The sequence below is a fragment of the Rhipicephalus microplus genome, chromosome 10 (assembly GCF_043290135.1).
Source record: "Rhipicephalus microplus isolate Deutch F79 chromosome 10, USDA_Rmic, whole genome shotgun sequence".
NCBI lineage: Eukaryota > Metazoa > Arthropoda > Arachnida > Ixodida > Ixodidae > Rhipicephalus > Rhipicephalus microplus.
In genome coordinates this window covers 96,616,303-96,632,083 of record NC_134709.1, presented here as the reverse complement: position 1 = coordinate 96,632,083, position 15,781 = coordinate 96,616,303, and the positions used below count along the sequence as shown (strand labels likewise).

The window sequence follows — 15,781 nt, the reverse complement described above, 5'->3', positions numbered from 1 at the left end:
TCTCGGCTAACTTCGCATTCACAGTGAAAACAGCGCTTGCCAGGCGGGAAATCGGCTCTCATTCGCTTTTCAATAGGTCTGTGGTTTAACCATGTCTCCCAGAGTTACCTCCGAAAGGTAGAGAGAAATTTCCCTTGCAATGGATTCGGGCGTACTGTGTTGGTGGACATAATTTTGCCAGATGTTCCTGCTTCATCCTGCGTCAGAGTCTGCATTCGCGAAGCTGCTGCCACTCTCTTGCATGTCCCAACAAAATAAGCTTCCGTCCCAGTTACGGAGCAAAGCTTGCAGCGTGCAGCTTGTTCGTTTTCTTCGCGAGCAGTTTGAAAAACTAAAAGCAAAGAAGAATCTGTCTAATTTGCCATGTTGGCAGACTTACTGCGTGCGTGAGTTGCTGGGTGCAGGAGCCAGTCGGGTAGTGCGCTGTAGTGGTGTCGAAACGCCAAGAAACGCCTCCGTCACTCGGGCCTTCCTCCACTCTAGAACGAAGCGAACGCCGGGTTCAGTCGTTTCGGCGCGAACCGTTGTGTCCGGGCTCGGGGAGGAGCCGCCGTGAGCGCGCTCACGTGGTCTATCGCCTGATTCGGCCGGCTTCCCGAACCAATCATTTCAAAAGTTTGTTCTCCTCTCTCTCTCTCACTCTCTACGGAGTTGGCGTGCACGTGTTGTGCTGCCCTTGACTGGAGACCTTCGCTGACTGTTTCGGCAAAGGCTCCATGTGTGTAGACTGTGAGAGGGCGACGGGGCTCTTCTCTTCCGTCGGTCGACGTGGACGGTCGTGCGGCGAAGCACGATGCTGTGCTCCGGCTGGAGAGCATTCTTGCTCTGTCATTCTCGCTCTGTGATTCGACACTCGTCTCGCGTGCGTGTTGTGCGAAACCTCTTTCACCGGCGTCGTTCCAAGCGAAGGTCTCCGTGCGTGCAGCCCTTTTCAGTGCTCACCATGGCGACTAAACGGACACTAGGGGATATCCTCAAGGACGAAGACCCACACTCTGTTGCAGCCTGCCGCACCCGCTCCCAGCTGCGCAAGCTCTTAGATCGAGGCTCTTGGCAGCAGAGAGATAAAGCTCTTGCGCTGCACAGGCAGAAGCTCGAAATTGCTGCTTCTATAAGAAGGCAGAGAGAGAAAGAGAAGGAGAAGACAACACCCACAGCGGGGGGAAATCCGCTTCAAACCCACTCCGAGCCTCCCGAATCGGCGGCTCCGGTCACTACAGACCACTTCATTACAAGCTCTAGGGATTCCACCAACCTGACCCCGCCTCGCGCGCAAGAAGAGCGCTCCACTCAGGACACCCCTCTTCAAGCGGAATCTGCCGAGACCGACACCTAGTCCGTCTCTAGCTCCTCATGGGAGCATACGACGCCTCCCCCATCACCTGCAACAATAGACACGACAGGTGCGCCGAGTATTGTCTCTACTTCGCGCTTCTCCGCCCCTCCTCCGACCCCATCTCTCACCCCAGCCGCCTAAGTAAGTACTACGGAGGCGCCCGAGCGTGTTGCCCCCCTCTCTTCCACATTTGTGGGAAATCGCGGCGGCACCATCATTTACAGACCCGTGGGGAAGCAAGCCAACTTCCTCGCCGTGACTCGTGACTCAATCGCAGCGTTCCTTTCTGGCTTCACTGCGACCCGGCGCGTCCGCGTCAACTTCCGACGCAACCTCGTTGCCGTCGACTTTCCACCGGCAGCAGATCCCACGGAGCTCCTCCATGTTCGGCGCATCTGCTCCTTAAACGTCAAGTGCAAGTTACTTACCGACAACACGTGTGTTGGACTCATCTATGGCATTGACCAGGACCTGGATCCCGTTGACATTGTGGTCAACATCGATTTGACCGTTCCGGTCCTCTCGTGTACACGTCGAGGCGGGTGCGTCACCGTCACGTTTGAGGGGACCGCCATACCACCGAAGGTGTTCCTTTTCAAGCTCCGCCGGCCTGTCCGCCCTCGACTGCCGCGGCCCCTCCAGTGCGCCCGCTGCGGCCGTTTCGGCCACGCCACCGCGACCTGTTCGCGGGACCAACGCGGCCTCCGCTGCGGGGGAAGCCACGCCAAAGCGCCCTGTCCTGCGGAGCGCCCTCGCTGCATTAACTGCAGTGGCACGCATGCGGCTAACGAACCACGCTGCCCTTCCTGGCAAATTCAGCGCAAGGCCGCCGTCATCATCGCCTCCTCGGATGGCCCCGTGACGCGCCGCCAAGCGCTGGAGAAAGCCAGAACCGCTGTCAACACCATCGACAAGCGAGGCAGCGCGGAAGTCATCCATGGCCGATCCTTTTGGGACGCTGTCGCCTCCGGTCATCCATCGGTGTCAGTGCCTGCTCCTCGCCCTCCTACCAGTGCGCCTGCTGCAAGCACAAGTGCCCCTTCGCCCCCTCCTCTGGATTGCCCCGACTCCGGGACGGACCCGATGGACGCGGTGACCTCCGCACTTGTAGCAGCTATCCGCGCAGTGATGATGTTCCTGCCCCCTGATTCTCCGGTTCGTGGCCTGTGTGTGGCGGCTATAACTGCACACGAGGCAATCGTCCCGGCGAACTAGAGCGACGGGAGTCACACATCGAGTTCCTCAGAACTCTCACCTGTGTGTTCTGCTAAACATTATCCTTTTTTTTCCTTTCCGTGCTTTCTTTTGGCTGAACTGAACTTTTTTTTCTTCCCCTTCTCTTTCGTGTTCGGGCTATCTGCCCTTGCAGTGTTCTGTGCCCTACTGAATTATTTCAGCAAGGTCAACAGGACACTAATCTGTAAGTTCAACAGTTTTATTTTTTTTTCTCCTTTCCATATCGTTGAACTGGAACAATGCTTCTTTTTTTTTGTTCCCCTCTTCTGTCCCTGTGCTGTGTGCCCACGCGCGTTCTCCCAAGAGTGCGTTCAGCTTTTTTTTTACTTCTCTCTCGTTGAACTGAAAACACTCGGCTCCTTTTTTTTTTTTCTCTTCCCCTCTCTCGTGCTTCCACTTTGTGGTCACGCGAGTGTGTTCGATCATCATTTTATGCGCCTTTTAGGCTCATTCTCTTCTTCTTCGGTGAATTAATTCTCCGGCCTTCCCGGCGGCTTTTCCTGAAGGTTGCGGATCATCGCAGCGGTTTCGGACGTACGCTATGTGATGCGGTGCGAATGCTTTTCACCACTTTACTCTTACCTCTTCTATTCTATCTCTTTCATTCCCATTCCCCCTTCCCTGCGCTTAACTGTGGAGGTGCCCTCGTTTAAGAGAGGCAGTAACGGGACAGCGCCTTTTTCTTCCTTTTCCTCTTTCAAAGCCACTTGGTTGGGGTGACGGGGACGTTGAGGTTTGACGGTGGCCAAGCTGGCATACGAAAGCTGCGCGCATTAGAGAAGCGCTTTTTCGAATATGCGTCCAAGTCGCGGATGGCGGCAGAAGCTAATGAAGTGAAGTTAAGGGGGGGGGGGGGGGGGTGACCGCATAAAGTTGGGTGCCGCCGACGAGAAAAAAAAAAATACCAGGAGGTAATGCGAGTTTGTCACTGTCGTTCCGCCCGACAGATACTAAAGGCATAATACCTTGGTTTTACGAAGAATTAAGACCAATTTCGCATCAATTACAGTCTCTACAAGGACAGAGTTGACTATTTCAGAAATCGAAGCGCCGCGCTTTCCCCTCGTGGAGCGGAGCGCTGCGAGGATGTAGCTGGCAACGCTTTTTGCTTTCCCCTGTTTTCATCGCGTGCCGTGAGTGATTTTGGCTGGCGTAATGTCTGCTGTTCGTAAGAAATGGCTTCTTCTGAGCATTTAGATTTTTATGCTCATAAACTAGACCGTGTTGTTCGTCCCGAATAGCCAGAATCATCACTCAACATGCCTAACAAGAAGAAAAGCGGTGGACAAACCTGCTCTGTTCTTGGAGTTGATGATAAGTTAACACGCGAAAGACACCGAATGTGTCGTCTCAATGCTCGGTGCTACTTCAGGGCTTGAATTATTGTCATGCTGCATCTAATATTAGTGACCGTTGTTAGGGTGCTTGTCTTCTCATTGAGAGTGATTGAGGTGATGCGGTGTTACACTTGAAGCGTACCATTTAATCAAGACGCAAATAATTAAGGTAAGAACCTTATGCATCTCATCAAGAACTCACAGGATCACCTACATTAAGCAACTCGAAGACGAAGGCCATCTTCATCTCAATCCATGAACTGATACTGCACAGCCGGTCCATGAGTGCCAGCAGGATCTCGGCATGGGTGAAACGGTGCAAATCCGTCTTGTATCACGGCTGAGGGAGGGGTAGAGCACCAGTGTATCTTGGGTGTGGGCACGCCCTGGTGCGGATTGAGGGAGATATAGTGCCCCTTTTGCGCCCCCCTGCTTACGCCCATGCTGGCCACCATCCACACCACCCTTCGAAAGCTTGATGCACTGAATGAGGTTTCGCGAAGCCTCCAGGTTCGGTGGATGTGGGAGCTGTAGTGAAACCTCCGAACTCTGAAATGGGACAAACTCTTGAGTACCTCCTGGTGGGGCTACCCAACAAGGACGCCGCTCGCGATGAGATTGTCGCCATTGTGTACGCTCGCTGGTGGCCGGCTAATAAACGCCTTAAGAGAACCTTATTTTGCATTGCCTCTGTGATCAGATCACCTTTGACGAAGCTAGGATGTGATTTGATGACATGATCATTTAAAAATCACGTGGCTTCATTCATAACAATCTCGCAATTGTTGGCGACAATTGATGTCTTTTATGGTTTCATCACGTAATGTATTTTCGAATCACTCGACGCCGCTGACGCATCAACGGTTCAATTGCACGTTTGATGAGGCATTCAAGGTTTTTGCCTAAAAACAGAAATTGACCATCGTAGGCTTTGGCGTCTCGTGGCGGCTGCGCCGGTAAGACTGATGCAAAAATCATCGCGTGATGGTGTCCCTTTATGACATGGTCGTGACATCACCTATCCCCGGAATTCGCAGCGTTATGTTGACGTCACCCCGTGACATCGTCACTTTGCATTGCCTCTGTGATCGGCCCATTGATCATGAAGGCCGAGCAAAACCAGCTGACGTGCTGATAATCCAGAGTGGCTCCAGTCATAGAACCAGGGCGAAACCACGTTAAGTGTAAAAAACTATGCGAGGGGAGTGAGAAAGACCAATAAATTGACTGAAGCCAGAAAAAAAAAAGAAGGTGGATTTCACATCCAAGTCGTTCTTGGTGAATGTATAAAAAGCTCAGAGAGTTCCTTTATTGCTCTCTTACGTAGTGTTTACTTTGCTGTTCACATGCCTGGATTTGTTCAATCGAACCAAGTCGTTACTCACCACAAGCCTAAAAACCTCCCCTATTTCGGCTTCGTGCATCTCATTTTTTAATAACCTGTGTCAACGCATTGACTTCTAGTTGTAGTTTTATTGTTGTAGATACGAAATCGGCACTCAAAGCTAACTTCTTTCACCTCGCCAGCTGACGTAGGCGCTCCTTCGGCCTTCTATACCTTTCCCGCACTGACTGAGTCTTCCACCAGTGTTTTCAAAGCCACAGTCTCACCATAACATCTTTGCACAGCAGTATACTTATCAACTTCTTCTGATTAAACATTCCGTGTCCAGGTATTGAGTGCTTATTGGCATCAAGACAATGCTCATGCTGCCGAATTGCCTCTTCTGGATACGCCTGCGGTGAGTGCTTCAGTTGTTTTGTCCAAGGCGCTTTCAGAAAAGGTGATAGGAATGGCTGTATGTTTCCGGCAGCTTTGAGGGGCATGTGGATCGAGACGACAAATTACTATCAGCGTAATCATAAACTGTAATGAAACACGAAAGCTCGGGAGCTTAAATAGCTACCATGCTGGCCGCGTTAGTTTTAGAATAAACTTGCCGTTCACGTTAAGCGCGAAATCGTACCAAAACATAATCAGATAACCAAGAAATTTACGAGATATTCCGCATAAACATACAAAATGCAGTGGCCAAAAGTATAAAGTTCGCTAAAGATTAACTTTAGGGGACCCTGGCGCTGCAATCGCTCAGCGACATTGGGAGTGATGGGTATGTACACGGATTTGCCTATAGCCGTCGCACTTGCGGGTGGTGGATCGATCTTGTGGCTTCGTTTATTGCTGTCTTTTGGTTTTCTTTCGAAAGAAAAAGCGAACAATTTTAAGCTTCGTTACCCGATTTGCATTGGTAAGCCTACAAGATAAAGGTCGTGAAGTGCAACTGCTGAACATTTGCCGACTGTCGTTTCGTGACAAAGCAGCTCCAAGACATGGGAATCCTAAAGGAACGAAAAGTACGCAGGCTACATGGGCAATCCGTGTACCACACATCCTATAGCCATAATCCCCGTGCTCGCTGAAGCACCTTGCGTTGCATCTCCCAAAGACACTAGCGCCGGATTTCCCTCTCGTGTATATATAAGAAACTCTGTAGTCCCACGTGTAACGGACTGGTTAAGTTAGGTAAAGAAAAACGAAGTGCAGGGGCAGCATGTTCTTTTAATGTTTGTGTAGAGAGTCATTCAATGCTTGCACTTCACGCGTGCAGTGAACTCTATTCAAAGTTAAGCTTTTAAATGAGAACTCGTACAATAGGGCTGGCATTTCACTTCAAAAAAAAAAAAGAACACAGGCGCGTATTACGATCAACCTTTCAAAGCCACCGTTTTACGATATAGTTTACGTTTTTTCTGTATTCCGTTATACGCATGGCCTTCAAGAACATTACAGAAATGTTGGATAACGTCGTAGTGAAAGAGACCTAGCTAATAAAAACTCATTTTTCAATACTGTCCATACATATGTAACAAAACGGTGGGTTTAGGATATAGACTCGCGGGAAAACCGCGGCTTGATTAATAAGGGGAAAAGCACTATTACTGACACGAGCGTAATTCACCCAAAATGAGAAATAGGCGTGCACATTCGAGAAGTGTCGCCGCAGTTATCAACAGCTTATGCGTAAAAATCTCGCGAAAAGTGACGTCAAGAACCTCTCAGAAGCCTGGACCTGCTATGACCAACTGGACCTGCTATGACCAGTGATCACCAGCAGGACCTGCGTACTAAAAAAAATCAGGTTTATTTCTGCTTATTTTCGCGAAGAAGCTCATGTTATGCTTCTTAAAAAAAGGAAGAATGCATGAACACATATACTCTATTTTTATTAGAGAAAGGAGATAACTGGCACATGTGAGCTAATTTTATTGTCCTTTACGCTACCATTTTCACGAACTGCCACACATTTACAAAAAAAAAAGACGTCTTCATGCACAAAGCGAGACTGAAATGGGCGTTGCACCGAAACATAAAGAACGCACTTTAAATAAAAATATTTGGTGTTTTATGTGCCAAAACCTTGAGAAAGCTACGACAAACGCTGCCGTGCAGGACTCCGGAAATTTCTTTTATCTGGTGTTCCTTAACGTGTGCTGATAATTACGCACTAAACGGGCGCCTAGCATTTCGCCTCACAGAAATGCGACTTCCGTGGTGTGGATTGAAGACCAGACGTTGGTAACAAAGCAAACTAATCTCCCGCAAGCAAGGGAATGCTTCGGTTGAATTTTGTTGATGGCCAGCGCAATATCACTTTCGCCATACCTTCACATTCTCATAAAAACCAGTCGTAGCCACGAGAGGAAGAATCATGCATCCTATTAAAACAAGCACAATAAGAAAACCCTTGACGACAGTGTTCTAGTTGAATGTCGTGAGAAATATTACGCCATTATTCCGCTCGAAACTGCAATATTTTAAGTGCATCCACATGTGTTAAAAGTCACACCTTACATGTATTTCAAGAAATTAATTGATGCCTCATTGTTTCTCCTCATTAGGTGCTTCTGCAGGCTTCAAAAAAAAACATCTGTCGCATCGCTTGATGAATGAGTATCACAACTTCTATTGTATATTTAAGGCAAGCTATCTAAAGGGGCACAATGTGCACTGTTGAGTGTCGTTCACTGGTTCCCTTGTGATTTTGGGTTCTTCGCGCATTATTCACAGGTACACGAAGGCTAGCTTGCTCCCCAATTTTCGGCTTCACCCAGAAGCAGCGTCGTAGCCATTGCAGTTCCTCTGGTTCTTAGCGAACGTTTAAAGAAAAAGCAGCTCTTATAAAGCACTCGCCCATTTGTTGCTCTTCTTCGTCCCTTTTGTTCTCGGCACGTGCTTGTCAACGATGAGTCTATTACAATTATAGGCCGACTAAACGTTATGCTCAAGTCAACATTGCTGCTATCAAGAACTTTTTCCAGCATGGCATAGCTTTCCTTGCCTGACGCTAAGCGCATTCGCACACTTCTGAGCATGTTTCCGCTTGGTGCAAACAATAGCGGCCATGCTAGCTTATGCACAATGAACGCTGCAGATTGGACCCTCACATGCAGTTTCATTGTGTTAATTATTACATAGGTAAACTATTCAGCCACCACAGTGTACATATATATGTTCATAATTTCCTCTTGTAATTTCACCGCGCTGAGCGAGTTACCAGGAAAAATGGTTAATGCGGACTCGGCACGATCGTTCACATATCCCGTCAATAGCCTTTCTGCTGACTTTTGAAATCCTACTCTGTACTTATGTTCCACATTCAAGTGCCGCATTTTGGTATTTTTTACAGCGAAAGCTGTTACGAGATAACGACACGGGTTACGTGCACCGTAGTTCTCTGCTGCCACCGGTGTCTGTAATCGCGCAAAGCGAGAAAAAACGAAAGAAAAAGAGTAAGACCACAGTTGGATTCGAACCCGAGTCCGCTGCGTGCCGACCGAGCATTCTACTCTCAGCTACGCCGGTGCCTCGAACTCCGTGGCAGACTGACCCTAGGCAGGCTTCATGCCAGGAAAGAAATGGCCATTATTGTGTGTAAATAAAGCGTTTAGAACAGCAACAGAGCAGGCAGGAACCACACCATGCGAATTTCATATTGAGTGGGTCGTCGAATGGTACTACCATATCATAATAGCGTTAGACATAATCCTTCCTCGTCGTCGACCACGGCAACAAAATATTGCACTAAATTTCTTGTGAGCGTGTATTTACCCACTCCTGCTGCAGCCCGAAAGCGCTCTGCAGTATTTGTAATTATGTAAATAAATAAATAAATAAATATTCACTGTATTCATATCATGAAATACTTGCCCTAATTGGTATCGTTTCAATGTTTCTACTTCAGGAATTTTGATATTCACTTCTCATCTAAATTCTTTCGTAAGAAATTATTCATTACACAGAGTGAATTTTTTTCGGTAAATTCCACCACGACTTTCTTCAGAGATTTGGAGAGACAACGCCATGCTTATCGGTCATTTGTTCCTTTCAGACTTCTCCCTTTTGTTGCATTGAGTAAGACTTTCCGCAGTGCAGAGTGATTGACAGCCTAAGCCGAAACAAAATGGCGGCTGACGCTGGCGGCACAGCCCACCTGCGTGAACGGAAATCTACGAAGGGACAAAACGCACGTTCCTTGGTGGCCGATTCGGACTGCAGTAGCAAAGGGTGCACTTGAAAGGGCGTAAGCGAAATGATCTTGTGGATGCGGTTCGGATATTCTTATCGAATGTTCGTGCGTGTATACAAACACGTGCAAACTCGAAAAAAAAAATATTTGAGGGTGTGAGGCGGGGGAACCCGCTTGCCGTCCGCTCGAAACAAGATTTATCATGTCGCAGCTTTCCGTTCTGGGCCATGCTGTTACCTCGTTTCAGCTGAGGCATTCCATCACTATACTTAAAAAAGATCACTGTATTTGTTCAAAAAGAAAAGGTTAAAGACAGCGCGTAAAAGTTATAGGTGTATCTATCAAATAGAAATTCGTTTATTTTACACAAAAGAAAAAAAAAACGAAGCTCTTGAGTGCCGCTGAAAGCGTTTTGACGGTAGGCTTTCATCCCTGGATAGAAATGTAAAGAAGTCTCATTCGGCGATGCGCCATGGGAGAGGTGACAAGTTCTGAACATCGTCGCATTCATCTCCGACAGCGTCGCCGAGGCTAGCGTATGAGAGTTGCTGCTCCCGAGATAGTTTCCATCCTGAAGCGCACAGCTCTATAAGTTCGAGCAGGGTCAGACGATCATCCTTCGGAACATCCGACGACAAAAAAACGTCCTGCAAGCAGGCCACCAGCGCCGCCATGAAGGCAGGGGCACCTCGTTCAGCAGCTTCGCCGGCTGTAGTTAGGGCTCTACGGAGGCACTCGACCTGCGGTGGCAGTTTTAAAACATTAATATATTATTATATGCTTAGCAGTCTGTTAAAATGTGTTGTATGACTGAATAAAAATCGCGCAGCTCTACAAGGCTTCAACTGCCTTGACCTACACTCTTAGAAAAAAAGGCAGTGCTACTTACTAACTTTGAGGTAGTGAATTGTTGTCGCAACTTTCACTACCTATGTAGTAACTGCAGGTATTAGATCACAGACATTCACTACCTCTGGTTTCTTCTGGTAGTAAGCGTCTGTGGCCTACTACCTGCAGTCACTACTTAGTGAATGTTGTGACAAATATTTACGAACTCAAAGTTAGTAACTAGAACTGCCTTTTTTTAGTGTAAGAACGCTCATTAAAGAGTCGAAGCACTGGCTTCAAGTCGCCAACGCTCCGCACACTGTTCCGGCCCTTTCGCTTGCATCACCAATGCTTGAAAATGCGCTAGCATTGGTCGACATCTTTTCCCGGCGCAGGCAATCATGCTGCTGCCATCTCTCCTCCCCACACCACTTGATATAATCCCGCCGCAGCCTCGCCTTCATTCTGCTTCTTTCTACCTTGCGATGCCTTCTCCATATTGCTACTATCTCTCTTCCTGGCTCAAGTAGGTGCTCTATAGGCTTCCCCTGAGCCCCTCATAGCTTTAACCCTGTTCTCCCTCTCGTCAGGCTTCGCTATCACGCGTGGGCTAAAAAGTGCGCACGGCCGATCCTCGCTTTTGAACAGTTCCTTTGTTAGGAGGGCTCCATGGAACATGTATATAACAGACACGAGTCAACTATTCTGCAACAAAGCCACACCAGTGCGCGAAAGTTGTTGGTGAAAACACCCTACACATGCATTATGTAAGGTGTTATGTGTAAAATCAGGGAAGAGGTGGGAACTCGTGGCCTAAGCACACAATTGAACTGTCACTAGCACTATGTCAACCAGTAACAAGTGGGGGTTCGGGGAGCTTCACTGATGTTACAATGAGCACAGCCACAACTAATGTTTTAAAGCATTATGTCTACTTATAAAAGTTAGCTAGTAACCACGGAACTGAACCATTAGAGTCAATTAGCTAGAAGAATAAGGATTGGGCGGAGCATATTCGACACACCGCCTAAAATCAATCATGGGAAGGCTACCACTATCCCCATTAAAGAATGTATATAACAGCTTCATCTTACAGACACTTACCTACGGAGCAGGAACCTGGAAGCTTACAAAGAGCTAGAATTAAACAAAAATTAAGGATGGTGCAGTGAGCGACGGAAAGGAAAACAATATGTGTAACCTCAAGAGACAGTAAGAGAGGAGAGTGGGTCAGGGAACAAACCGGGGTAAAGACTATCATAGTAAAAATCAAGAGTAAATGGTCATGGGCAGAGCACGTTGTGCGTAGACAGGATAAGCGCTGGTCATTAAAAGTAACTAGCTGAATGTTAAGAGAAAGTAGTCGGGTGAGGGAGAGACAGAAAGTTGTGTGGGTAGGTGAGATATAGAAAGAAGTTGAGGCACACCGTTAAACTAAAAGCACAAGACCAGATTAGTAGGCCTGTGCTCTGCACGTAAGAGGCCTGTGGTCTGCAGAGGGTGTAGTCAGGCTGATGGTGATGAGGATAACTAATCGCCGTGGGCAATGTAAACAATACCGTAAAAATTAGTTTATTTGGATTTCACAAAACCGGTAAATGCATTACAACTCATCGAAGGGCGAGCTATCAAATGTATCAAGAAAACAATAAAATAAATGTGTGATATATGTATACCTACAGTTTCTTTATCTATACGTAAATGCTGCACTTATTTCGCATAAGACCAGTGTTTTTGACCCCGGTGCCGGACTACCTTGTTTAATTAAAACCAGAAGTTCTAGGTAGGCCTCTATTTTGCGTGCTGCTGCTATTACGGTTCAACCACCACAAGATTGCAGTTGATAACTGATGAAAATACCGATCAGGACCCACCACCTTGTTTCTGATGGCTTCGAATGCTGTTTTTGCTCTTTCGTGACAAACAATAGCGCTGTTTCGTGCTCAGCGTGCTCCGAAGATTGTCCGAATTAACCAGGTTTTGGCCTATTGTGACCGAAATAAAGACAGTTTCCTGCTATTGAGCAACGCGTATGCTGGCTGGAGCCAAAGGACCAGTGCGACTGATGCTATTTTCCGGATTCTTGAGGTACGGCCTCTAAAGCTTTTACTACATTTGCACACACATATATATAGGTGCACAGAGTGCCTTATAAAAACGCGTAGTGGTTATTTTTTTTAAAAAGCAATGACATCAACTTTTTGCATGTCACGTTTATGGCGTCAACGTGTAGTTGTCAATCCCCTGGTGACGGTTCGGTACTAATCACGCAACACAGGGACGAATTACTATATGTAATCTCGATCAGTATGAATAGTATCGAACGCAGTTCAAAACGGGTGCTAAACCCGCCAATTTTCAGTGCTGCCAGCACTGCCAAACGGTCCCCTCCCACAGCCTCCCCTCCTCCATCTGATCACGCGGCCACACGAAATAGTGACTCAATTTTCAGTTGACGTTTCTTCTGCTAGGTGAGACGTGTATAGGCATGCCTCCGCCACAGCCGTTGTCGTCGCCGTCGTCATCAGCGTCCACGAGCGATGATCAAAGCAGTGGGGAATATGGAATCGCGACGAATCGCGACGAATCGCACCGTGGCGAATCAATGTCGGTTCGATCTGCTTCTGAAGATTAATTCTGAAATCGACGCCGGACCGAGCAGTGACGAGACAGCCGGGGACGCACGTTTGCGCCACGCTGGCTGGTAAGACATATGAACGCTGTGTGCGTGTTACATATTCGCGGTGAGCCTATAGCCTCAAATAATCACATTCGCGCACACTAATTCCAGACAAATCACCCGAAGCGGCGAGACGAAAATACAGAATTAACACGAACGCGCTGCACAAACCAAGCAAAACCAAGCAAGTGAAGCCGTTGCCAGGCAGTCAGGCGTTGCTACCAGACGGTACCACATGTAGACTCCATGATGACAACACAAAAATTGTCGACATCATTGCTGCTCGCTCATAGACACTTGGCGATGCCGCTTAGGAGCTTGCTGAACACGCAAAAATACTGTTCATGAGAGGAAGAGAGAGAGAGATAGGTTCAGGAGTGGAAAAGACGCAACTTCTGCAGCCCTAATTGGGAGCGCGGCTCAGCGCCTACAGCGGCTTCTGTAGCATCATCATCACCATCATCATTTCTCAATCACCGCGCCGCGCCTCTTGCGCAGCTGATGCTAGCTCGAGCCTCGCGAGGATTAGAACAAGCTAGCGCACTTGGTGTGTCGGACGTGGAAAGCCACGCGGCTCCGCTTCAGGCGTGGAATAAAGTGGCGAGGGAACGACACGACCACGTTGGCCGCCGTCCCGCCTTCCTCTCTCGCTACATTGGTGACCCGGAGAACACGACCTTCGCCGAGCGGGCCGCTGCCATGTTCCCGCAACTCTGCCCGCCAGTCCCGCCGTTCCAATCGACCTACCCCAAGGTATGTTTCATGCAACTCGATGCCGTTCTCGCGTTGAATGGCGTCACGGACCAGCCGCTGATGCACGCCATTCTTCATGACGCCCTTCCGGTCATCTCTCTGCCACTTCAAGCACCAGCCCGCAGCCTTACGATACCCTCTGCACTGCGGTGCTTGCCCGCAATGGCCTCACGTACCAACCGCTTCCAGGGTCTCGCGACTTTGGGGCTGTCACTGCGTCATAACGTGTGCTACCAACCGTTGCCCCACCAGACTCCATGACGACCACCTTTCCGCCCGCCTCGGATCCTGGCACAGGTGACCTTTTGACCGTTATTGACTTCCCGACCTCGAAGCTTTCACCTTCAACAACGTCCGATAAACAAGACTTAACCTCTCGTTTGCCCACTAGCGACGCGTGTCCTGTGCCCGACTGCCCATCCGCCAAGGTTCTCGACATTGGGGCTGAATGCAACCAGTGCGCCACAAGGTTTGTGTTTTCATCGTCCTCGGCCGACGACGCTGCAGGCATGCTTACCACCGGCTTTTCTCGGCCGACCTCCATGGCTCACAACACGGCTGACACGTCAGGTTCTACGACGGCAACATCACCGAACGCCCTGGTGGCTACCATGACTATGGGCATCGTTACGCCCGCTATTCACCTCCCGGTTTCGGAACCTTCACTCTCCCCGATGTCCGAAGGCGACTGTCGACCAGCCTCAATGCTCTGCACGTCCTGCCAGCAACGACCACCATCGTCCTCGCAGTTTCCCGCAGCTGAAGTTAAAGCCACCAGCCATCAACCACGGCCAAGCTTTCAAGACGCTGCGACTATGGCTGACGCGCTTGAGGACGATGTGCCCGGTCCGCTTCAGACAGGGCTCACCAAGCATACCACGCCTGCGGTGGAGCAATCTAGGGAGTGTTCGCTAGAGGCAGCCATCAATTATGCAGACCTGCACGCCAACCCTCGTGCGCGGACTACCGGAGGTCATTACACGAGCACAGGTGTCCCGTCCGATACTCCGGGCGAGCCCACGCTTACTGGGTTCCACCTCCACCATTCCCCGGAGCCTTTGCCTCCGGACGGCAACAACCAGACGTGTGTCCACAACGCCAGCTCGTGTGTCACAACCACGACGACGCTCGTACCTCATACGTGTCTACCACCCATTACCCTACGGCGGCGACGACAACGTGCTTGGCGTCACACATTGCGGCAACTTTTGAGCCGCCCTACTACGCAGCCACGAGTTGCAGTCACAGCCCTGAAGACGGCGCAAGCGCCTACTCGGCCTATCCGACGCAATGTCCCACCACTGGTCGTGTACCCGACTACCCACCATACACTTGGCGGCATTGGTAGGACACGTTACTGCGTGCGTCGGCACGTCTATCTATACCGGCACGTCAGACGCCGCTACACTTTGAGGTCTGTGTTGCGTCGACCTCAACGTCAAAACCCGCACTACCGTCCCTCTGCCGACGTTAGCAACATGACCTCGCGACACACGGTCCACTCTCGGCCTGTCCGACCAGGTCATCGTGAGACCCGCTTGTCGGCGACCACAGCGACCCGGCACTTCCTTCTTCGTCCCCTGCGCTTCTCCCAGAGTCGCCCACCGGAGACACACTGCTTACCGATGGCCCATAAACGTTGACAACCTGAACTTGCCAAATGAACATTTTATGGATTGTCGTTCATGTATATAGCATTTGTCGCTTTCTTTCTGTTTTCATATGCCTTCAAATCGCGCGAAGCGCTAGGGGGGGAGCCACACTTCTATTGCTGGTTGCCTAGTCCAGTGTCCTCAAGGAAGCGAAGAACCGCCTTGAAGAGCTGGGTGTGGTGCCGTGCAGGAAAGGGAAGGTGCCTCTGTGTAGACGCGGGCAGACCGTGGTGACGAAGTGCAGTGAGCAAGACCCCGCGTTGTGTGCGAAGCGCTGGGCAAACGCAGTGCTCGCAGGGGACGAGGTTCTGCCAAGCCGATGACGCCTGGCCGCAGGCCAGGAGCAGCCGATGTGTAAGTGAAATAGAAGGAGTCTTTTCTTCCTGGAGGAACCCCGCTCAGACAGCCGGGTGACTCATGGCCGGGAATGC

The 15,781-nt window shown here is 49.5% G+C and overlaps 1 protein-coding gene across 1 annotated transcript in view; it reads right to left on the bottom strand.

Annotated features, from left to right (window-relative positions):
• Positions 1-9,776: 9,776 nt before the first annotated feature.
• LOC142774483 (uncharacterized) overlaps positions 9,777-15,781 on the bottom strand; it is a 38,400-nt gene continuing 32,395 nt past the window's right edge. The window contains exon 4 of the mRNA XM_075874824.1: positions 9,777-10,177. Coding sequence (XP_075730939.1) covers positions 9,893-10,177 — 285 coding nt within the window. The 3' untranslated portion in view covers positions 9,777-9,892. The remainder of the gene's footprint in view (positions 10,178-15,781) is intronic.